Source organism: Coregonus clupeaformis, chromosome 23, assembly GCF_020615455.1.
Source record: "Coregonus clupeaformis isolate EN_2021a chromosome 23, ASM2061545v1, whole genome shotgun sequence".
NCBI classification, from domain to species: Eukaryota; Metazoa; Chordata; class Actinopteri; order Salmoniformes; family Salmonidae; genus Coregonus; species Coregonus clupeaformis.
The window spans coordinates 19,341,413-19,367,528 of record NC_059214.1 but is presented as its reverse complement, the minus strand read 5'-3'; the positions used below and the strand labels follow the sequence as shown (position 1 = coordinate 19,367,528).

The window sequence follows — 26,116 nt, the reverse complement described above, 5'->3', positions numbered from 1 at the left end:
GATAAATTTCAGGTGTTTTGGAGCAATATTAAAATCAACCCTCTGTTCCTGCTGCTTCTCCTGTGAGTCTAAAATATTTTGTCCTCCATTTCGTTCTGTAAGGAAGACAGGATTTTGAAATATGACACGGCCTACTTTATTTGTGAATCTGAAAATCATGACAGGAATAATATAGTAGGATCTGACCACAATGTTATTGGAAAACATACACAAGTCTGGGACCAAGTATGAGATATTCACTACAGATGATAATACTGTTACACACAAGGTTCTGACACCACTGTCTGATAACCTTTCATTTAATGGCTAACAGAAACACAGTGCAGGTGTTACATACGCCACATGACTCGCTGCCTCTTGTCCGGAGACCAATGTAATCCAAGATATCAGAGAGCTCACATAATAGCATGTGTTTTTATTTTCAGCGTCTTCCTTTTTCTGTGGCCTGATGTGTGAAGGGTGTTTGTGGAAGGTGTACAGCAGGAAGTGCAGTGGAGTGTGTTTGTTGCATTCTTTTTTTTTTTATTGCTTTCTGTTAACCTGAAAAGGCACCCTATTCCAAATCATCTCCTAGTCATTTTTAAAACATTTAATTTCAGTATTTGATAGCAACTAGTCCTAGAGTGATTAGATCAGCTGTTGCTTGAACACTTCCTCTGTGTTTCTCAGTGCTAGTTAATGATAGTGATGGGGGAAGAAATCGATAGTTACATATCGGGATATAATTTTTGATGTATCGGTTTGACAATATCGCAATATAATTGTTACGCTAGTTGGCTGTACCTGCACCAAAACGCCAGTATTTTTCCTTCATATATTGTTATCCATCTTAAATACGGAGCCAATTTGTTTTCATCACTTTTATTTCCATGACCGATGATAAACTAGTTTTCTCATGGCTTTCTTGTCCCTTTGCAGTAGACATATAATGAACAATATGTTTGGAACATCAAATTGGAACATCAAATTGCAATATTATCACAGTATCGAATCGTAATACATATAGAATTGTGAGAATCGCAATACATATCGTATGGGCACCTAAGTATCATGATAATATCTATCGTGAGGTCCCTGGCATTTCACAGTCCTAGTTAATGATAGACTTGCAAAGTAAGATCTCCTCTGATCTTACTTTGCAAAAACATTTGCTTTGCTCAGCTATTTCAATGGACAGGCCCTGCATACCATACCATAGTAAATAAATACTAACCTAACTGTTTGTTATTATTCATTGACATATACTAACATGTCTAGTTATGTTAATGTAGGGGTCTGTGCTAAGGAATTGCCCAATGTGGGGAAAAAAACTATGCTTTCTTTCACTTTGACATCTCTGTTTCCCAAATAAAGTTCAGATGTCTCTGTGATGCTTCACAGCGGAGAAAACTGTGGTTTTGTTTCCGAAGTACAAATTACCTCGACTAACATGTACCCCTGCACATTGACTCGGTACCGGTACCCCCTGTATATAGCCTCGTTGTTGTTATTTTATTGTGTTACTTTTTATAATTTTTTACTGTAGTTTATTTGTTAAAATTCTCTTAACTCTTTCTTGAACTGCATTGTTGGTTAAGGGCTTGTAAGTACGCATTTCATGGTAAGGTCTACACCTGTTGTATTCGGTGCATGTGACAAATACAATATGATTTGATTTACACGTAACATCGGTCTTTGACAGGTATGAGGTACCACCAAGGCCATGCGCTGACTTTTTCCTTCTGTAAATGACATAGCTAAATCAGATTGAGGGATCTGTAGCCATGCAGGCCCGTATCCACAAAGCATCTGAGTAGGAGTGCTGATCTAGGATCAGTTTTAGATTATATTGAATAAGATATAATGACAGGTTGGGACCTGATCCTGGATCAGCACTCCTACTCTGAGTCACTTTTTGGATACAGGCCCAGCTCTATGATGGCGCTCATACACTTTAAGAGGTCTTCGGACAGACCACTTACACACATACTGTACGGAGCCTACAATTTAGTTTTCTGAGTACCTCTCGGGCTCGGCAGACAGAGAGGCCAACAATTTGCCCACACATATTTTGGGATATCTCTGGTATCAGCTACCGGGACCAATTTTTGCTTGTCTAAAAAAACTTCTGTGCTCTATGGCCCAGACTGGCCTAGTTGTTTTAGCCAGGAGAGCCTTCATATTGTGGTACTGCAGATAAGCCTCAGACAGCTTGTCTGCCAAGGAACTAGGCTGTGATTGGCTCTTAAACAGATTAGCACAACGTTACTGCTGTCATAGGTTTACTGTAAGAGCACAAGCAAGCAAAAGGCCTACATTCACTGGTATTCATTCTGCAATTATTTCCTCTTAACCAGAGGGAAAGATAAGCACTCTGACTGTTGGTCTAGCCACTGTCAGTTTACATACTGTCAGAGCAATTCCTTTTAGATTTAACTGCAAATGCTAATTCACAGCCTAATTGGTGTGAGGCTCATGGAGTTAATATCTGTGCTCAAGGTTTGATTTGATCATCCTGAATTTCATGGGATCGTTGTAGTACTGTGGTGGTTCTTCTTGAATAGAAAGACACCTGAACAAATATCTTCACATCCAGACATTTAAAACCATACCAAGAACACAATATAACATTTCTGGTTAGCTTGAAGTTCCATTAATTGCCCCCCAATAATTAAGTGTTGAGTCCTTCTTTAAAGGTGCACAGGGTTACTTAGGCTACTTTTTTGTTTTTTACTTTAACAGTAATGCCTGCTCTCAGAGAGAAGCGTGGGATGTTCACATTACGATATTCATGTGTTCTAAATGGTCATTTACACTTAGCCCTGGGCAAGCCCTGGCCAACCTGGGATCGGGATTCAAGTGGCTCTCATACAAAGGATTAATTAGGCCAAATGTGAAACACTCTATTTTATTCATCACAGCTGAATACAAATTGCTTCATTGTGTGACTTTTGCCCACAAACATCAAAAGGACATGCCATTTTTATAATTTTAGTCTTTTTTGTGGTAATAGTCTCCACACAAGCATATTTATTGAGCGTCCAAGCAGTTGTCGCGGTATCTAGCACCGTCTTCGCCCTTTGATATCCCTTACCCAATGGGTCATTCCACCTCAAAAAGCACAAAGAGGATTTCGACACCCACCATCTCATATTGTTCTGAAATCGTATATCAACAGATAAGCTAAGCATTCCTCAAACATTATTTTGTTGAAATCTAATTTGATATCTGAGAATTTAAGCTAATTGATTGCACCCAAATTGGCCATTTTAAAATGTATCTGATTCATATAATCTAAAATAAATATAGTACGGAACATATGATTTGGGCCATAATTCTTCCTAACAATGAGTAAGACGTGAGGAATCCAATAAAATAGTCAAAAGCCATCCACGGACCCCCCACCCCACGGCAATCCCACCCCAACAACCAGTATACAGTATCAGTTCTCTATGTCTGACAAGTAGTATGGAGTTGCGGCTTGGAGTATTGCTTCTTCATCCTATGTCATGTACAGTCGTGGTCAAAAGTATATAGAATGACACAAGTATTGGTCTTCACAAAGTTCGCTGCTTCAGTGTTTATGAGATATTTTTGTCAGATGTTACTATGGTATACTGAAGTATAATTACAAGCATTCCATAAGTGTCAAAGGCTTTTATTGACAATTACATTAAGTTAATGCAAAGAGTCAATATTTTTGCAGTGTTGACCCTTCTTTTTCAAGACCTCTGCAATCCGCTCTGGCATGCTGTCAATTAACTTCTGGGCCACATCCTGACTGATGGCAGCCCATTCTTGCATAATCAATGCTTGGAGTTTGTCAGAATTTGTGGGGTTTTCTTTGTCCACCCGCCACTTGAGGATCGACCACAAGTTTTCAATGGGATTAAGGTCTGGGGAGTTTCCTGGCCATGGACCCAAAATGTTGATGTTTTGTTCCCCGAGCCACTTAGTTATCATTTTTGCCTTATGGCAAGGTGCTCCATCATGCTGGAAAAGGCATTGGTCGTCACCAAACTGTTCTTGGATGGTTGGGAGAAGTTGCTCTCTGAGGATGTGTTGGTACCATTCTTTATTCATGGCTGTGTTCTTAGGCAAAATTGTGAGTGAGCCCACTCCCTTGGCTGAGAAGCAACCACACACATGAATGGTCTCAGAATGCTTTACTGTTGGCATGACATAGGACTGATGGTAGCGCTCAGCTTGTCTTCTCCGGACAAGGTGTTTTCCGGATGCCCCAAACAATCGGAAAGGGGATTCATCAGAGAAAATGACTTTACCCCAATCCTCAGCAGTCCAATCCCTGCACCTTTTGCAGAATATCAGTCTGTCCCTGATGTTTTTCCTGGAGAGAAGTGGCTTCTTTGCTGCCCTTCTTGACATCAGGCCATCCTCCAAAAGTATTCGCCTCACTGTGCGTGCAGATGCACTCACACCTGGCTGCTGCCATTCCTGAGCAAGCTCTGCACTGGTGGTGCCCCGATCCCACAGCTGTATCAACTTTAGGAGACGGTCCTGGCTCTTGCTGGACTTTCTTGGGCGCCCTGACGCCTTCTTCACAACAATTGAACCTCTCTCCTTGAAGTTCTCCTTGGTTGATTTAGGTGCAATCTTACTAGCAGCAATATCCTTGCCTGTGAAGCCCTTTTTGTGCAAAGCAATGATGACGGCACGTGTTTCCTTGCAGGTAACCATGGTTAACAGAGGAAGAACAATGATTTCAAGCACCACCCTCCTTTTAAAGCTTCCAGTCTGTTATTCTAACTCAATCAGCATGACAGGGTGATCTCCAGCCTTGTCCTCGTCAACACTCTCGCCTGAGTTAACGAAAGAATCACTGACATGTCAGCTGGTCCTTTTTGTGGCAGGGCTGAAATGCAGTGGAAATGTTTTGGGGGGATTAAGTTCATTTTCATGGCAAAGAGGGACTTTGCAATTAATTGCAATTCATCTGATCCCTCTTCATGACATTCTGGAGTATATGCAAATTGCCATCATCAAAACTGAGGCAGCAGACTTTGTGAAAATTAGTATTTGTGTCATTCTCAAAACTTTTGACCACGACTGTATTCCCTGTGAATCTGGTAATGTTTTTTTCCCCTTTTTTCCCCAGAGAAATTAGCCATTATTTACCATAAATTAGTGTAAAAGTACCAGGTTTTGCCAACGCTAGATGCCGCTATTCCTGCTGCTACTGCCACACCTTATAAATTCTGTTGGTCTCTTGTGTTTGTTAAATGGACCACATTTTCTTTGCAACTTTGGATAGAAAACCAATAGCTTTTGCTCATTATGAAAATAAATTGTAGGGGAAAAACATCACCAGATTCATAGGGAAAACTTTACATTCGATGACGACGCAATACTCCAAGCCGCAGCTCCATACTACTTGTCAGACAGCGATCACTAACCTCAAGTTGGATGAAGATTTCTACTTCAATGAGTCGGAGGCAGAGGACATACTGCTCACCCCGGACCAGGCACTAATCCCAGAGACTCAAAAGAAAAAGGCGGCGTAAGAGAGGCCGACAAGTGGTCACCCTGACGAAACTACGTCCACGAGTACATAAACCACCTCTACCCTCATCTGTTCTATTGGTGAAAGTACAATCACTGGGGAACAAACTGGACGAGCTCAGTTCGAGACTATCCTATCAACGGGACCTGAAGAACTGTAATATCCTATGTTTCTCGGAGTCGTGGCTGAACAACGACATGGATAATATACTGTACATCTAGCTAGTTTTTTTTTGGCAGGACAGAACGGCAGCGTCAGGTAAGATCAAGGGGGGAGGTGTTTGTGTCTCCTTGTTAACAACAGCTGGTGCACAATCTCTAATATTAAGGAAGTCTCAAGGTTCTGCTTGCCTGAGTTAGAATATTTCATGATAAACTGTTGACCACACTATTTACCAAGAGTTTATCTATATTTTTCATAGTTGTCTATTTACAACCATAAACCGATGCAGGCACTAAGTCCGCACTCAACCAAATGAATACGGCCATAAGCAAACAAGAAAATGCTCATCCAGAAGTGGCGCTCTTAGTGGCTGGTGATTTTAATGCAGGAAAACTGAAATCCGTCTTACCTAGTTTCTACCAGCATGTCACCTGTGCAACTAGAGACAAAAATATTCTAGATCACCTTTACTCCACACACAGAAACGCATACAAAGCTCTCCCTCGTCCTCCATTTGGCAAATCTGACCATAACTCTAGACGTGAGCTGCCCAGTGATGCGAGCCTACCAGACGAGCTCTCCATAGCCGATATGAGTAAGACCTTTTTAAACAGGTTAACATTCACAAGGCTGCAGGGCCAGACGGATTACCAGTCTGCGTACTCCGAGCATGCGCTGACCAGCTGGCAGGTGTCTTCACTGACATTTTCAACCTCTCCCTGACCGAGTCTGTAATACCTACATGTTTCAAGAAGACCAACATAGCCCCTGTGCCAAAGAACGCCAAGGTAACCTGTCTAAATTACTATCGCCTCGTAGCACTCACATCTGTAGCCATGAAATGCTTTGAAAGGTTGGTCATGGCTCACATCAACACCATTATTCCAGACACCCTGGACCCACTCCAATTCGCATACAGCCCCAACAGATCCAGAGATGACGCAATCTCTATTGCACTCCACATTGCCCTTTCCCACCTGGACAAGAAGAACACCTACAGTACCAGTCAAAAGTTTGGACACACCTACTCATTCAAGGGTTTTTCTTTATTTTTACTATTTTCTTTACATTGTAGAATAATAGTGAAGACATCAAAACTATTAAATAACACATATGGAATCATGTAGTAACCAAAAAAGTGTTAAACAAATCAAAATATATTTTATTTGAGATTCTTCAAATAGCCACCCTTTGCCTTGATGACATCTTTGCACACTCTTGGCATTCTCTCAACCAGCTTCATGAGGTAGTCACCTGGAATGCATTTCAAATAACAGGTGTGCCTTCTTAAAAGTTAATTTATTTCCTTCATAATGCATTTGAGCCAATCAGTTGTGTTGTGACAAGGTAGGGGGGTATATAGCCCTCTTTCCATTGTTGGGAAGGGCCCGTAAGTAAGCATTTCACTGGTAGTCTACACCTGTTGTTTACGAAGCATGTTACGAATAACATTTGATTTGACATGAAGAACTAATACTGTATACTGGTTTTTGGGTTGGGATTGGTGTGTGGTGGTGGGGAGTCAGTGGCTTTAGATATTTTGCGGGAATTCCTTGTGTCTTACTCAATTGTAGGAAGAAGTGTGGTCCAAATCGGATGTTAGGTACAATATTTATTGAATATTATGTGAGTCCTATAAATTAAAAGGACTAGTTTGGGTGCAATCAGTTAACTTAATTTCTCATATGTTGCAGTAATGCTAATGTTATGTTTTCAACTACAGAATCGATTTTAGAACAATCTGAGAGGGTGGGTGTCATGGCTTGCTGAAATGACATGGAATGACTTCAATGCAAGATAAAGGCTGAAGAGTGACCAATCAGGAAGATCCGTTAGTCAAAACAACATTCAGACATTTGGCAAGAGTTGTCTGCTTATTTATCAATCTTGTTGCTGTGTACACTTATTAATGCAATAAAGCTGTGTGTGATGAATTTTAGTTTTATACTCCACTGTAACTGTAAGTAGGAATAGAGGAATAGAAATAGGAATTCCTAATAGGAATGGAGGAGTACTGACTGTGCTTTCACAGACCCGCATTTCTTTTATTGAAGGCTCTGAAAGGATTGCCTACAGTATGAATGACCTTCAGAGTTGTTTTGCATACGATTGCATTTCATTTTAATCAAGCTCTTCAAATCAGACCTGTGTATTCTTTAAGGCCATTCTATTCATGCACGGATTAAATATTCCTGTGCAATGTATTTTTCTGGCCTGTTTCTAATGCAAACAGCTCTCTGGAGTGTTACCCCCTTGATTATAATGTAAATTTCTCACATTAAGAAAATGTGTTTAGTTTTAGGTTATGCTGGGTTGTATGCTTCAAGATAATTACTCGCTATTTCTGCAACACTTCAAAACAGAAATGAGACCCAAAATGATTTCTCAAGACTAAAAGACCAAAGAGGCATTTGTTCAGCATATTGGTTGAAATGAGAGTTCTCTCATTCATAATTTGCATACTGTGTGTGTGTGTTGTAGAGCACATTCTCATTTCTAGGTGTCCGTATTGCCAGAGTAAATTTAGGATTTAGCCGAGGCAACATGTTAAGATGAAGACTAGACCAATTTCCAAAATGCAAAAAGCTGCTTGAAAGACGTTTCTATAATGAGCAAAATGCATTCTTTGTATTCCCATCAGTGAAAGGTCTAAGTGATTGTTGTACTCTTAACTTGATACAGTAGGCTAGATTTTAATGGGCATACAGTAAAGCTATTTTATTTATTTTGAACTATTTTCTCTCACATAATGGTTATGCTTCTCTATCCTTTGTTTGTTGGGGTTTAAAATGGTCGCCTTGAAAAAAAGAATCTCTCCGTTTTGATTTAGTAAAAAAGAACGAGTGACTGTGTGCTTCGCGAGGGTTAATTTCAAGAAGATGTGCTCCTGGTAATTAGAAGTCAATTCACAAAATTGATTAGATTATGCTAATCACAGGCGATAATATCTTTAAAACTGAGAGCAAAAATGACAATGCAGCCGCCTTCTGAGACCGTTTTCCTCCTTCTGAGACTGTTTTCCTCCTTCTGAGACTGTTTTCCTCCTTCTGAGACCGTTTTCCTCGGCTGTGTACCTTGAGATGTCACTATGTGTTTCCCACATGACTGGATTAAAGATGGCCATGTGAGAAACTGTCTGTCAGCTCACCAACAAGACCCAGTGTTGAAAAGAGAACCGGTTGCAGCATGTGGCTTCTCAATCTTGATTCCACTATTGAACTTTTTTATTTTTTATTTTTCATTTTCAGATATCTTTTATATCATCCCCCCCCATTTTTATTTCTCCTTTGGGAGGTTATAGGCCTAGCCTATGATTTTGGCTTGGCTAGCTTCTTCCAAGATTTTCTTTTATTTCTTGTGTGTGTATAGTGTGAAAAGCTATATCCTTCCCCATTCAGAGATAGTGCTGTGAAGCCCGGATGGACAGAGGTTGATTGACAGATTAAGGTGAATGGCTGGTGTGCTGCAGATGAGTGGGGGGTTGTCGTCGTGTGCTGTGACCAGCCAGGGTTCCTTTCTTTCCTTTGTGCTGAGGCACGGACCATGGCTCTGCTCCGCTCTGCTCTGCTGCAGGTTCACTGAGTGCCTCCATGTCTCACACCCAAACACCCTCAGCACTCTACACACAGCCCTCATGTCTGACATCCCTGAAACAACTCTCTATCTGGTTCCCCCCTTTTAAGCCCTGCTTCTCATTCCTGAGTTTCAACCAAGATTCGTCCTTGATAATGTAGCAGCCTTGGCATCGTAGGACACAAAGTTCAACTAAATCAAGGCCTCAGTTTTCACCAGTTAGCTGCTCCTGTATCATTAGATGTTGTGTTAGAGGCGGCCTTGGGTGCCTTTATCTAAGGTTGTGTAGAACACTTTTGCGCTCTGTTTTTCAAAGTTGTAATACACCATGTAAGGTTCCGACAAAGCACAGTCAGATTTACACACATTAGCATCGAAGTGAACCAAATGTAGCACTTCAGTGGGTAGAGTGTGCAGTATTTATGATGCCTACCAGTGGACATATATGGATGGTGTGTGTGTGTGACAAATGCTCGGTCAGGGATGCCGTGCTCTGGATACGTTTTTTTGCTTCACTGCAGCCCACTCCCTGGGAGCGTTCCAAATGGCGCACACTTAAATTTTTAGTGCACTGCTTTTGACCAGGGAATCCCATAGGGTTCTGGTCAAAAGTAGTGCACTATATAGGAAATAGGCTGCCAGGCCCTTGTATAGTGCTGCTGATATGTGATTTATGCTCTGGGCTTCCTCTGAGGGGACCCCTCTGCAGGAATGAGAAAGCCATCATAGTGATGTTTACCTTGATCCTGGTTTGCCTTTTCTCTCAGCCTCAGACACCTGGCAGGGTCAGAGAAACGGGATGAAAGCCGTGTTTGCCCCTCTGATTCCCTCTATACATAAATAGCGTGGAGGTCAGTGACATTGTGGCGTGTTGCCCCTAAAGCCTTGAGGGAGCCTTGGACTTTGTGTCCCATTGTCTCTAGCAGTGGGAGGCTATTGTTAGCCAGTGAAATTAGCAGCGTGTCAGACATGACCACACAACCTAAGGACCTGTGCTATTGCCAACTGCTGACATACCAGTAGAACTAGGGCCTAGTTCAAGAGAGTGTTACCAAATATATTTATAACTAACCCAAGATAGACCACAGCCTGTCGTTTCCAATGGGAGCAAATGAATCATAGTGGGCAGAACAAGCAAGGAGGTGGGCAGAGCCAAGCACGAGCTAGTGAGATCCTTTTGGCACGTTCTAGCATTTATCTGCATATTTCCATTAGGGAACACCTACTCTGGGAAGTGCGCGTGTGCAATAACTCAATTCGCCTTTGCACTTCTTCTAAACAACGCAATTTCCTTCAACTTTGGCAAATTGTAAATTCTACAAAACGCAATCCACTCTGTTTGTTACAAATTCTAGTTTTGGAAACAGAACTGTATGAAGATCAAATGTTTCATTGATGAGAAAATGTGCAGAATGTCGTCCAAAATCCATCTCGCTCCATCTTCTCCCAATGCCGGCCACTGGGCTTCCTCTCATCACCATATTTGGTAGTGAGTGGAAACGCCAACCGGATGCTTTAAATGTATACATCCGGTGAAATATCTGGCTCATTGTTCTATCTGTGGTGTTACATTGCAACAAAAAACTATGGCAACCACTTAATTGCAAATCATTTTGATAAGCCTTATATTGATATGATATTGGCTACAAAGTGTGATGTTTGCAACAAACCAATGGCTTGGTTTGTTGATATATACAGTGCATTCTGAAAGTATTCAGACCCTCTGAAAGTATTCAGACTTATTCCACATTTTGTTACTTAACAGCCTTATTCTAAAATGGATCAAATTGTTTTTTCCCCTCATCAATCTACAAACAATACCCCATAATGACAAAGCGAAAACAGGTTTTTAGTTTTATTTAGCTAATTTATATCACATTTACATAAGTATTCAAACCCTTTACTCAGTACTTTGTTGAAGCAACTTCGGCAGCGATTACAGCCTCGAGTCTTCTTGGGTATGACGCAACAAGCTTGGCACCTGTATTTGGGGAGTTTCTCCCATTCTTCTCTGCAGAACCTCTCAAGCTCTGTCAGATTGGATGGGGAGCATCGCTGCACAGCTATTTTCAGGTCTCTCCAGAGATGTTTGATCGGGTTCAAGTCCGGGCTGGGCCACTCACGGACATTCAGAGACTTGTCCCGAAGCCACTCCTGCGTTGTTTTGGCTGTGTGGTTAGGATCGTTGTCCTGTTGGAAGGTGAACCTTCGCCCCAGTCTGAGGTCCTGAGCACTCTGGAGCAGGTTTTCATCAAGGATCTCTCTGTACTTTGCTCCATTCATCTTTCCCTCTATCCTGACTAGTCTCCCAGTCCCTTCCTCTGAAAAACATTCCCACAGCATGATGCTGCCACCACCATGCTTCACCGTAGGGATGGTGCCAGGTTTCCTCCAAACGTGACGCTTGGCATTCAGGCCAAGAGTTCAATCTTGGTTTCATCAGACTGGAGAATCTTGTTTCTCATGGTCTGAGAGTCCTTTAGCTGCCTTTTGGCAAACTCCAAGTGGGCTGTCATGTGCCTTCTACTGAGGAGTGGCTTCCGAATGGCCACTCTACCATAAAGGCCTGAATGGTGGAGTGCTGCAGAGATGGTTGTCCTTCTGGAAGGTTCTCCCATCTCCACAGAAGAACTCTGGTGCTCTGTCAGAGTGACCATCGGGTTCTTGGTCACCTCCCTGACCAAGGTCCTGTTGCTCAGTTTGGCCGGGCGGCCAGCTCTAGGAAAAGTCTTGGTGGTTCCAAACTTCTTTCATTTAAGAATGATGGAGGCCACTGTGTTCTTGGGGACCTTTAATACTGCAGACAATTTTGGTACCCTTCCTCAGATCTGTGCCTTGACACAATCCTGTCTCTGAGCTCTACGGACAATTCCTTCGACATGGCTTGGTTTTTGCTCTGACATGCACTTGTTGTAGAAATATCTCAAGGATGGTAAATGGAAGCAGGATGCACCTGAAGTCAATTTTGAGTCTCATAGGAAAGGGTCTTTTTTTTTGCAAGAATTTCTAAAAAGCTGTTTTTGATTTGTCGTTATTGGGTATTGTGTGTAGATTGATGAGAAATTGTTTTTATTTAATCAATTTTAGAATAAGGCTGTAACGTCACAATGTGGAAAAAGGGAAGGGGTCTGAATACTTTCCGTAGGTCCAACTTCCCATCAACTAGGCCTAGTTAAAAAGTAGTTCATCAAGTCTTTCTCTAGTTTACCTAATGGGAGTTTGCCAGTGAAGATGTATTTCTTGTATATTACAGTAGAATTAGCAGAGTGAGAAATGCCCATGGGTCTGGCGTGTTTTATTCAGCGGTGCAGAATGAAGGATAACCTTTGCACCGGCAGCCTAGGCTCATGTTTAATTTGTAGCTCTGTCTCCTCTCCTGTAAGGTGATTGCATTCTATTTATATTCAAGCTCTTCTCTCCTGTTGACATGCAAACACACCCTCCTCTCCCATAATATTACACTGAGGGTTTTTAAATGCCAAATTTATTTCTGAATATGAGTCGTGGTCCAAATGCGTTAACACCTTTGCTTTTTGTGGATAATTTAAGTTGCAAGTTAAAGCTATATGCAAATTATGTTTTCCTGAGACACATTGCATTTTTATCACCTACATTAACACTTGTTTGGAACCAATAAATATTATTTTAGCAAAGGAAAGTGTGAAGTCCACACAAACAAAGTAAATAGGTGTTTTTTGTGTAATTGCCAGTAGTAGTTTTTTAATTTGTTGCCATTGTTATGATTTGAATGTTAATCTTTTTGGCTGTTGTTATAAATATTGGTTTTGAAAATGTAATAGACAAGTCAAACTTCATAGTCCACACTACAATCAGATTTTTTTCTTCTTTTTTTTTTCAAAGAAATAGGCCTAGGGCCTGTCTTTATTTCCTTTAAATCACATTTTGGAGAATTGCACATTTAAAATCACATTTGGGAGAATTGCAAATCTGAATACTATTGACAATTTGTGTGTCTCTCATTTTTAGGAAAAGCAGCACAAGAAATATGTTTACTGGTATGTTTATATAACAAAATGTGTGAGGCCTTGGTGTAGCCTAATTTGTAAAGCATTTTCCTCAGGCCCTGTATAGATTGAGTAGCATCTTGGGTGACAATGGAGCCTTAGGCTGAGCATGCAGATGCTTTTAGAGGCCCTCATTGTTCCAGGCTGAAAGCAGTAGCTTTTTGTCTTGCCTCTCACATGCGTGTCATCTGCATTATGTATATCATGACTGGAAAAGGCTCCAATCAGAGACCACTGATGGAGGTCTGGTGTCTCCTGTTTCCTCTATCTCTCTCCTGTCGTTTTCTTCCCCTTGCCTTCTCTCTCTCTCGCCCTCTCCTCCTGTCTTTTTCTTCCTTTTGTCTCCCTTGTCTTCTGTGTGTCTCTCTCTCTCTCTCTCTCTCTCTCTCTCTCTCTCTCTCTCTCTCTCTCTCTCTCTCTCTCTCTCTCTCTCTCTCTCTCTCTCTCTCTCTCTCTCTCTCTCTCTCTCTCTCTCTCTCTCTCTCTCTCTCTCTCTCTCTCTCTCTCTCTCTCTCTCTCTCTCTCTCTCTCTCTCTCTCTCTCTCTCTCTCTCTCTCTCTCTTTCGTCCCTCTGCCTTCTCTCTGACTCCCCCCCCTCTCTTTTTCTCTCTGTGAATATGTAGATAGAATACTAGATTAAATACAGTTATTGTATTGAAACACATTCTGTACTGGAATCTACAATGTCAGGCTCAAATCAAATGTTATTGGTCACATACACATATTTAGCAGATGTTATTGCGGGTGTAGGGAAATGCTTGTGTTCCTAGCACTAACAGTGCAGTAGTATCTAACAATTCACAACAATACACACAAATCTAAAAGTAAAAGAATGGAATTAAGAAATATATATATAAATATTAGGACGAGCAATGTCGGAGTGGCATTGACTAAAATACAGTAGAATAGAATACAGTATATACATATGAGATGAGCAAAGCAGTATGTAAACGTTATTCAAGTGACTAATGTTCCATTATTAAAGTGGCCAGTGATTCCATGTCTATGTATATAGGGCAGCAGCCTCGTAAGGTGCAGGGTTGAGTAACCGGGTGGTAGCCGGCTAGTGATGGCTCCGTTTCACAGGATGGCTCCGTTTCACAGGATGGCTCCGTTTCACAGGATGACTCCGTTTCATAAGATGTATCCGCACCATAGTACCATTTCCCACTTTTGATTCAACATTCATTGAACATTAACACTATTGCACCATGACCCTCATATTTCCTAATTTCTCCCTTATTAGCAACAGATAATCATTGTGACGTAGCCTGCGGGAGAAAAAAAGTTGAGCAAATAGTTTAGGAGTAAACAAGAGAGGAGAGAGATGGGAATTTATGTAATGTACAGTAATAACACTGTGATTATCTCTAACCAGCATTTGCTTGCCAGTTGCCATACCCTTCTCTCCTCCATGTTTTTGGGAAGTGCACATTAAGAGGAGCGTGCACCATTCCCATGAACAGCTTCTGTTGTAATGGACCTCTCTAAATATATCCAGTTAACAATTCATATGGAACTGCTGTAATGACAGAGGAATCATTCTGGAAGGTAACATTAAGAATTATTCTCCTGGTATAAGCAAAAGCTGAAGGTTACTTAAAGCTAGATTCAGGGGGATATTTTGAGTATGCTTAAGAAGCAGTGCTATTGTCAAAGTCCACTAACACTACAAATATTTGGTTTGGCATCACAGAGTTAATCGTTTTGAAAGAAACGCTGTCCCATGTATTGGGATTAGTATAGTCTTGTTTGACTTTAGCACGAGCGCTTAGGCCTAGGCTATTGGTGCTGTTGAAATGGGGCCCCTTCCTAAGTGGTTTTGTAGGCACCAACAGACTTATTACTTAGTCTCGTGTCAACCTCCCTCAAAGGCTAGCAACAGATTGACGGATGAATGAAGTACCCTGCTTCTCTCTCTCCTTCTCGCTCTCTCCTTCTCTCTCTCTCGCTCTCTCTCCTCTCTCTCTCTCCCTCTCTCCTCTCTCTCTCTTCTTCTCCCTCTATAATTAAAATATGCAGGGATCCATATTTTATGGCTAATGCCTGGTGTTGACGTGGCCAGGAAAGGCTGCAGGCCAAGGAATGTGTTGTGTGATGGATACCAGTTTGTATGGAACATGTGGGATTCCTGTTTGCAGGCCCCCGCGTTCCCTACGTTCCGCCCCTGGATCACTCCAAATGGAAATGATCTGCCTCCGCTAGCTCCGCTGCACTCAGAACCGGGCTAGCTCGCTAACGCTGCCACGAAGGACAAATGCATTTCTTCCAACATTTGTCACACTGAACTTCCACATCATTCATCAGAGTTCATTTGCCTCCCAAACTACCCCCTCCCCCTCCATCTTTATTCACGGTAGCATTCAATATGTGTTTTCGGCAGTCGATGCGAACAGAATTACTTTTTGGCGTGAAGGTCTCCTCTCCTAAAAGATGTATGCTCCCGGAGGAATGATGAAGACCAAACGCCCTGCCTTTTGTGTTTTGTGGGTCGTTCATAAGAAGAAAAAACGGATTAGTATCCCAGTATTATGAACACAGATGGATCTGCCGTGTGGTGTGGGATGATACGTGTGCCCTTGCATACTAGGTCAAAAATATGATTACAGCTTGGGCTGTAAAGGACTAAATGTTATGTAGCCTAGCTGTGACAGACAGCCAGCCAGCTCTGAGGAGGAGGTGTTTTGTTGGACCAGGACAGCAGGGCTCTAGGATAGATCAGTGTAATGTGGCACCCCCCGTGGCAATGCCAAAGTGGTCTGAAAGGCTGAAGGATGCTGTCCATTTGAACGAACACTGTGCAGCCATCTGCCATCCAGAACTCAATGAAACAAATGGGGGTTTTGTTGTCCGGGGTTGTAGTTACTTTCCCTTCTGAGTAGGGCTTGAAGTCCAATAGTAACACTTTCATACATCTTAGGAAATTAACATTTTGACTTATTTTCTTAAAATCGTACTGTAATGCAACTTCCCTGTCATTACAAACTGCATGTGGACCCCCAGTAAGAGTAGCTGCAGCTTTGACTAATGGGGATCCTAATGAAATACAACACAAAAATAGCTTGTGTCTTTGAACAAAACCGAAGGAGCACATGGTTTAATTTGTCTGGCTGCACGTGGTACAAACAAGGGGGCCTACTACAAACACACAGCCTGAGATGAATGGTAAACCAGACTTGACTGCCTTGTGCTAAAGCATTGAGACGTTACTGTACAACACGTGCAGTGTGTTTTTCTTTCCCCTTTCCCCCGGTCACATCCTCTCACGGCAGCTCTGTCAGTCTATGACCTCCCTCACCAAAACACGAAGAGGCCTGTTTGATCATGATTGGAGGTGTTAGTGATCAGAGTTTGGGAGGCGAGGGGGAGAGAGGTGCTCTTTTTAAAGTCACCTCATTCCTTTCATCATACCACACTGTGTGTCTCTCCAGCGCTCTCTGTCAGATGTGTCCCAATCTAAAGTTTCCCGCATTAGAAAGCCGGGGCCGGGGCAGACAGAGCACTTCATCACTGTCTAGGAAGGGAGGTAGGTAGTGGACGTCAAGGCCAGAAAGGACCGCAGCAGACAGACAGACAAACACAGGCAGAATTGAGGTCTGTCTGTCTCTCTGTCATGCAGTTTGATGCTCAGTGGAGCCGTCCTGGGATTTCAGCTGAACTGTGGATGTTACCAGTGAACTACAGATGCATCCAGCCACACTGACCTGAGACACTTTCCGTTTTCGACCAACCTCCTCCTCCGCCGTATCAACCAGCCCCCACAGGGAGCTACTCTCCTCACAGGCAGGCAGACAGACGCACACAAGTGTATACAAAAAAAGCCCCACAAATAATTCACTTCTGCTGGGTGAACTCTGAGGGGATTGGGAGTGAGGTGGGGTGAAAGTTATTTTGTATTTTTTTGTATTTAACTGTCACGTGCTTATCAGGTTGGATTATCCTCTTCTGTCTTTTTAACATCTCCTTCCATCCCTCGATCCCGCCGTGCCGCAAATCATGCCGGCTCAACAGTGGCCCAGCTATTTGTCCAGTGTAGCAGAAGCTTCCTTAATTGTGTTTAGTGGACACGGTGGACACCACTGGTGATTTGTGTAGGTAAAAATAATCTGGCAGTGTCACCAGGCAACCATGCAGAGCACCAGGGCAAGACACTGCTCATGCTTCAGGAGATTTGACTCCGACAAAACAATGTCCGGGGCTGCAGCTAATCATTAAACCATTAAGGTCAAGAGAATGAATACAATGCATCCACGGACCACGGTTATCACATGAACTAGCATGTTAGGCCTATTCCTCCATTACTTATTGTTTATGTCACCTATTCATTTATGTGTAAAGTAGGGATTAACATGGGTAACCAGGATCCCGGGACTGTCCACTGAATCTCTTCACATTTCCCAAAATAATAAAATGACAAGACCCGGGAAATTACATTTCACCCACTAATGTCGCACTAATGCAATTCCACAAAATACACAACATATGCAGCAGCAGATTGGCAAAACATTAAATGGCACCTTATCCAATCAGGTTGTCACATGGAAGCCTTGAGCCTAGTGTATTTACTTCACACAAAGTCACCATCAATTCAAAGCACATGCATCATTGGCACACGAGACCCGAATACAGTTGAGTTCTCATCGGAACTGAAAATTCTATCCCGGTCCGATCCAAGCCCGGTGAGCTGAAAGCCAGAGCCCAGGCCTGGTCCGACATTACAGAAATTAAATGAGCCGAACACACAAAAAAAGCCATATTTCTACAAAACAGTAGGCTATATTGATTTAAAGTGGTGTTGAGAAAAACGCGGTGGAGGTGGGCGGCAGCGGAGTGAGGAGACGAGGAAACAACCATTAGGCTTAGAGAGCAGAGAGAGAGGAACACTCACCTTATTTATGATCAACTGAGTGATGAAAATATTGTAACAAAGTAGGCTAATGCAATTGAAGGCATGTATCACATTCTTGCTTATACTCAAACTCCCAAAGTAATATGCAACCGTTATACTGAACAAAAATATAAACGCAACATGCAACAATTTTAATGATTTTACTGAGTTACAGTTCATATAAGGAAATCAGTCAATTGAAATACATTCATTAGGCCCTAATCTATGGATTTCACATAACTGGGCATAGGCCCACCCACTGGGGAGCCAGGCCCAGCCAAACAAAAAGGGCGTTATTACAGACAGAAATACTCCTCAGTTGTCCGGGTGGCTGGTCTCAGACGATCCCACAGGTGAAGAAGCCGGATTTGGAGGACCTGGGTTGGCATGGTTTCACGTTGTCTGCGGTTGTGTGGCCTGTTGGTCGTTTTCCAAATTCTCTAAAACGACGTTGGAGACCGCTTATGGTAGAGAAATGAACATTAAATTATCTGGCAACAGCTCTGGTGGACATTCCTGCAGTCAGCATGCCAATTGCATGCTCCCTCTTGAAGCATCTGTGGCATTGTGTTGTGTGACAAAATTGCACATTTTAGAGTGGCCTTTTATTGTCCCCAGCACAAGGTGCACCTGTGTAATGATCATGCTGTTTAATCAGCTTCTTGATATGTCACACCTGTCAGGTGGATGGATTATCTTGGCAAAGGAGAAATGCTCACTAACAGGGATGTAAACAAATGTGTGCACAAATTGGAGAGAAATAAGCTTTTTGTGCATATGGAAGATTTCTGGGATCTTTTATTTCAGCTAATGAAACATGGGACCAACACGTTACATGTTGCATTTATATTTTTGTTCAATTTAAAACAATAGTCGTGTGTGGTCACCTAGATTATCATTTCAGTACAGTTTTGATTGGGACAGCGCCATAGCGCTGCTTTGAGACAAGCATGGGGGACTCTAGGTAAATCAATCAATGTCTGATTTTTGTTTTCACTGTATCTCCATTTTGATATTTGGTAACAATTAGGCTGGGGAAATGTTAGCTAAGTTGAGGTGAGTGCTAATGATCATCTTTATTCTAGTTTGCTCATATAGCTGTTCAGAACATTTTTCTAGCATGTTATACAACTGGATTTTGCTCTTCACTCGCGTAGTAGCCTGTCCTACTCCCGACCAAAAGCCTGTGACTTGTCTGAGAATCAAGCAATGTGATTTTGTTTCACTGAGTCTCTGTCTGTATATTTGGTTAATTGATCTCTGGCTGGACAAGTGGAAGTGATAGCTCATTTATTTGTTTGCTCATCTATCACTGATCAGGAACATTTAGCATGCAATAATGTAGCCTAAATCAAGTGTATTATTGACCTATTAACTCATATAGTAGCCTTATATAGAGCATAGGCTATTTTCCTATCGTCCCAATCCCACTGAAACCCAAAATCCTGACATGAAAATTCCTAACTTTATTCTGTAATCCATAGGTTGCATTATCAAAGCACGTCTCGCCTACCTCTATATCGTTCTCTGCGCTGTCTCATATTGCTGCCAATATGAGAGCTTCAGTAGAGAATGTGTGATCAACAAACGGTATGAGAGTAGATATGGATTTTTTTTTTCAACCGAGTTGATATTTAAACAATTTCCTCTCTTCATCTCCCCGTTATTCATGAGCTGATCTGCTATCTGTATAATCATCTACTTGATTTTGCCAAATGGGAGATATTCTGTCATTCGTTGGAGGTTATCTAGCAAGCTTAGCAACTTTGGTCATTTGTCTTTTGTTTGACTACCGTTACTAAGTTTGTATGATTCGACAATGCTATGGCCTATTCGGGGTGCGTCCTGAGCGCGTTTCTGTGTCGAGATAGCCTAGGACTACTGCTGAAATGCGCTGAATTAATTGAGGAACATGATAATGCTCTGAATTTATAAACGGCCTGTTTCTCAATTCACAACCATGTCATTGGCGATCAAAGTTACTCTATCATTACTAAATATCAGTTTTACTTGCTGTGAAATCTTTACCTAGTGGTGCAGCCAGACTGCAATGTGGCACAGCGACAATCTTATTTTGGAAGAACCCTGAGTAACCATATCATTGGTTTAAATGCTTTAAATGGACACTTCCGATTTTTGCAGTATTTTTTTGCGGTAGTGCACTACATAGGGAATAGGGTGCCACTTGAGACAGAACCAGAGTGCATGGTGAGAGCAGTCAGTGAGAGGCTAGTAGTGTAGTGAGGTAGCATGCAGCAGCTCTCTAGCTGACTTTGAATGGGGTCAAGGCATTCTGTATTATATGCTTCCTCAAGATCTCTAGCAGCCCTGCACCTTCCATTAGCTGGAGAAGACATTGTGTCCGTCCGTCCGTCCGTCGGCAGTCTGAATACTGCTGATCCATGCTGATAACTCTGTTGTGGGATTATCACTGTTTAGCGTCAGCCATCTGTTACTCTGGGTTGGCAGATAATGAGACCGACGACACACCAACACAGATACACACCGACCAACTTAGCTGCACACACACACACACACACACAGTTGCAGGGAGCACAGACATGGCATTTCCCACCGTAACCACCAGACCTAATGATCTCATGGCATTTCAGTGATCAGTGGCATTTGGAGGTGTGTGGGTTTTGCAACTTGTTTTCATTAAGAAAAAGATGGGTCTGTTTTATAAGCACATCAAATTGTCTGAAGGAAGGGGCATATCTTGTTATTTGCGGCATGACATGCACAACAGGCAGGTAGCTGCACTGTGTGAAGGGTGATATCTGCAGAACGTGACTTTGATTCAAGCAGAGCCATTTCTCTTATAAATCCTCTCCTGTACATTATAATGGCTTCTATGGGATCTGCGGCCTGCTGTTAGGGATGTGTGCATTGTGTGTACTGCCACGTTTCACATGCTGTCAGGGGCTCAAGATGAGTTGCACATGCACACTGCAAAGTCAAATTAATGTAGCTGCTCACATGGAGGTTCTATAGCACCTGGAATACCAGCGCCACTGTGCCATGCACGTTAATTACCTATAAAATCAAGCTAAACCCAGTTCTAATTTATGATCATTAAGACAGGATTGGCCTCCTAAATCCAGAAAATACTTGATTTAATTTAGGTGATTATAGTCTCTGCCGTCGTCTCATTCATGTTTCGCTTTCAATTTCCTCAAATGTACGTTTAGTAAGTAATGGGGTTTGAGGGATTGTTTAAGGGAACACCTGTTTTTCTGATTATTTCTGTAGACAGTTTGTCTGTTATTGACAGAGAGAGGCCCCAGAGAAACACGTCCGTTGTCTTGTGCAGCAGAAATGAATTGCCCAAGAGGAAATCATTTCTGTAACATTTCCCAATAGAAGGGAGAAGTTGGCAGACATCAAGGAAATATTAAATTGTGTGTGTGAAATGTGTGAGTCACACTTGACTTCTATTTAAATCTAATCTAGTATCTAATTCAGAATCATTTCATATTTGATTTGATTTGGATTATTTAACCTACCTTCTGCCCAGTTATATTAAATGTAGGCTATATTTGTTGGTTTGTTCAATCTTCATGCAAATGAGAATAAATTATCCTCCCGTAAAGAATAGGCTAGATTGTTTCTTTATGATGATAGCTTTTTAAAGAGTGCTATTAGAATTATAAAGTCACCTCTGTCCAGTAGAAATTAAAAGGGTTTTGATTCGACTACGGACACACACACTCTACACGCAAGCACACACACACACTGCAGCATGGCCTTTTCAGTGGCGCACGGCTGCAGCTTTCATGTCATTTGCGTCGTCTCCTCAGTGTTGTCAGTGTGGTGGCGAGGAGGGACGTTACTTGATATTCAGCGGATAGCTTTGTCTCCCAGATGTATTCACCAGCAGGCCTAGCTGCCTCCGCGGCAGAGGACAGTCACCAGGGAGATTTAGAAATAGTTTATTTATGTCTAATGATACAATAACGATGATGCCAGCGCTGTAAAACTGGATTTTGGTCTTTTGTGAAACACAACAAAGAGAAGTGGCATAAATAATGGAAAAGCTGGGAGAAATCATGAAAGACTACTTCTAAAGAATTGGTCTGTCTATGTCTTCATTGGGATGATGGGCAGAGCTACTGTGTTCTGTGTCAACAGAGAGATGGCTTAGTGATAGCTCTCTGCAAATCTACCCATAGAGTCACCGTCAGTGTTTTAACTGTACATTTAAGAGGAACATCTGCTGCATTGTAAGCTGGGACTGATTTCAATGATTCCTTGAAAACTGTCCATGTTAAAGCGTTAATATTCTCATTAGCGATCAAGTCTTGAGTGGCACCAGTTTGACATCTTATATAAAACACTCCTGTAAACCCAAGAGGATCCTCTGTCTGTCTGTCTGTCTGTCTGTCTGTGTCCATAATATGTGATCAAATACTTGTCCTTATTTTCCCTGTTGCCTCAGTGAAAGCTCTCTGTGGGTTTGTTTAGGAGATTCTCTGGCCAGTGGCCTTAGCTAACCGGAGATATTGTTGAGGGGGTAATTAACATGTGAGAGGGGGAGAGGCTCAGTGGGGGGTGTGGTGGGAGTGTTTGGTTTTTTTCCTCCTCTTTTCTTCCCCTGCCTTTTGTAAGTGTGTTGATTGGATTGTGTTTGACAGATATGGAGTCTGGAGAGCGGCTGGCCTCCCCATCGTCAGCCCCGTCCTCCCTGCACATCGCCTCCTCCACTGTCTCTTCTGTCGGCTCCTCACCTGCCCCTGCCTCGGCCAAGACATCCTCCTCCAAGTGCAGCCTCACCCCCAGCCGTGCCGTCCTGGGCTCCCCTCTCACCACCTGTGGTACGTACACACACACACACACACTGATGCACAGATTAATCACGTTACATGCAAACACATGGGCTGTATTCACCTTTAACACATCATATTTCATTATTCTCCAACTTCAAATTAAACAAGAAAAGAGCATTCCTGAGTGTTAATTATGAGGGTTCATTAAGATAAAGAAAGCACCGTCTTCTCACACTTCATTTTCTGATAGTTTGTGTAGAAATTAAAACGCTTTTGCATTAATGGATAACAACAATAAAAAATCCTCTCTGTGTAAGACGTCGCGCACCCGCTTGGATGTTTCTTGACAACCTTTAGCACCAGTTTAGCCCGTTGTGATTTGACGGGTCTGTCAGCCAAATAGAGACTGCTGTGGCCGCTGCTGCCTCGAATATCCTCTGTTTTCTCTGAATACTAATTGTGGTCAAAGCCATAATGTGGCGAGAAGCGATGATGCATAAACTGTCAGATTACCCTGACCAGAAAATAACATGCAAATTTATCATCTGTGATTTTTCTCCCTCTTCTTTCATAATTAAAAAAGAAAGACTTTTTTTTATTTTTTTTTCATGCTGTTACAATGAAGAAGCCATTAGACATTTTGCTCATACATTATACATTTCTATCCCCCTACACACCAACCAAACGTGCTCAGAGATTTCTCTAGATAAGCTATTTTGGACAGAGAGCTGGAATTTAAATGCAGAAAGCACAGCACCTCTGAAGTCACGTTGCGGTTATGAGAATAAAGCAAATTTTAAGAGATTTCTCACCCCCCCCCCCGGTGGAAAGCAAAGTAAAGATATTACATCTCCTGTGTTAGTTACACTCTTTCTAAGTGATTTAATTACACATGCATGCTATACTTATGGTTATTAATTCATGAATTTACACTTGTCTCACGCATTACTTTTCATGTTTGCAAATGCATTTTATAATGCAATTTTCAGATACTAATTCTCAATCGGCTTTGGATATTACTAACCTTTTTAGGTTGAAATGGGGGAAATAAGTTTAATTTCACAGTGCTTTGAATCGATAATGGATTGGAAAATTGTCTTTAAGCTGATACAATGTTCAACCGAAAGGGCTTGATTGAAATCTGAAATAAAAAGTGCTCCTTTATCTGGAAGTGAAATGGATGATAAGACGAGGAGTAATTGATGCAGTTCTTTTGCTGTCACAGATGCAATGAAAAAGTATACGTTGGTTGATTTGAACTGACGAGCGTGAAACTCACTTCATATTTTATTTTCATGGCAAACTTGTGTAGGCCTAACTAACTTATCTCCACATAATTTAGACCTACATCAGTTTCTATCTAACAATACCAATACCAAGATGTCAGGGAATTATAAGAATTACATGCAGATAATCTAGACCTGACATTGGCCTTTATAGTTACCATTTATCCCATAACACTTATTTGCATTCTTGTATAAAAAGTGTTTAGTGTGTGTGTGAGTGTGAATGTTGTTTTGAAAATGGGAAAGCTGAAATCACATGCTGTAAATTGTAAGCAAGCTGCTTGGAAGAGCTAGTGCACAGGGTGGGTTTATAGACCAGTCACAAACCCAGACCATAAATCCTTCAATATAGATTGAAGGAGAATGCATAAAGTGAGATGGGGAATCAGTAATGGATCATTACAGAGACCCCCACTTTATATCCTGGTAAGATTTTTACAGCAATATCTTTTTGGTCATTTAATATGAATTCCCAAGTTCAAGAACATTGGGAAACGGCAGCACTCCACAATGTTTTTGGGCAATTTCAAGCAAGTATTGCAAAGCAGCCATGGAATTAGCCATGGAATTAGGCCAACTATATTTGACTATAAAAAATTTAGCCTTATAAACTTAATCAATTTGCCATTGTACCAAGTGAAAATAAACAAACTAATCACTCCAGATTTTTCTTTTAATTATTATAAATTGACTTGAAATTCGATTTTAGGACGTAAGTTGACAGTTTTATTTCTTTGGGGGATTTAGTAATGTTATGAGGAAATGTGTTCAGTCATCTTTTTTAATTATGCCAATCACCTGGCTGGCACATGGTACTGCCTGTTAGAACAGCAGGTACAAGCTTCTCTGCACGTCTGTGCTGCTAATTGAGTTTCCATTAAATATGGTCCTTCAGTACTCTAGTCTATCTGACTGTGAGAGAGGACAACATGCAGGGTTCCTTGCCAACATAGACATAGACTGTTGTGAATATTAAAGTAATTAAATAGTTGTATTTATCTAGGAAAGTCCACTCAATAATCTCTTGTGGACAGACTACCTAAACATAACTAGTACTGTAGATCTGTCGGCATGCTATAGGATGCGTGAGGTAACGAGCAGCATTAGTTCCGGGTCATGACTTTTTGTCACTGGTTAGTTGGACTTATCAGTATTAGGCGAAGGTGTTGCTTAAACTGCTTCGCTTCGACAGATGAGGCAAGCCAAATTGAACTATGCATGAGCGCACCAGCTGTTCCGGACTACTGTGAGATCGCGCTCTCCGTAGCCAATGTGAGTCCCCTCCTGTACTCCCTGTTCACCAACAACTGAGTGGCCGCGCACGACTCCAACACCATCATTAAGTTTGCAGACGACACGATGGTGGTAGGCCTGATCACCGACGCGATGAGAGAGCCTACAGAGAGGTCGTCAGAGACCTGGCAGTGAGGTGCCAGGACAAAAACCTCTCCCTCAACGTCAGCAAGACAAAGGAGCTGATCGTGGACTACAGGAAAGGGTGTGCCGAGCACGGCCCCATCCACATCGACCGGGCTGCTGTGGAACTAGTCGAGAGCTTCAAGTTCCTTGGTGTCCACATCACTAAGGAACTATCATGGTCCACACATCAACACAGTCGTGAAGAAGGCACGACAACGCCTCTTCCCCCTCAAGAGGCTGAAAATATTTGGCATGGGCCCTCAGATCCTCAAAAAGTTATACAGCTGCACCATTGAGCATATTGACTGGCTGCATCACCACTGGGTATGGCAACAGGACCCTAAACAGCTTCTACCCCCAAGTTATAAGACTGCTTTGGCTAGCAGTTTCCTTTTGCAAGGGTGGATGCCTTGGCAAACCGGGAATCTCAATTTCTAACACACCTCCCCCCAAACCTAATCGAGCAGTTGACGAAATTACGCAAGGTTTAGTTCTGG

The 26,116-nt window shown here is 42.0% G+C and overlaps 1 protein-coding gene across 9 annotated transcripts in view; it reads left to right on the top strand.

Annotated features, from left to right (window-relative positions):
- LOC121536123 (bromodomain adjacent to zinc finger domain protein 2B-like) overlaps nt 1–26,116 on the top strand; it is a 97,876-nt gene that overhangs the window by 33,017 nt on the left and 38,743 nt on the right. For all 9 annotated transcript variants that reach the window (XM_045206568.1, XM_045206567.1, XM_045206566.1 and 6 more), the window contains exon 3: nt 22,783–22,962. In XM_045206568.1, coding sequence (XP_045062503.1) covers nt 22,785–22,962 — 178 coding nt within the window. In that variant the 5' untranslated portion in view covers nt 22,783–22,784. The remainder of the gene's footprint in view (nt 1–22,782; nt 22,963–26,116) is intronic.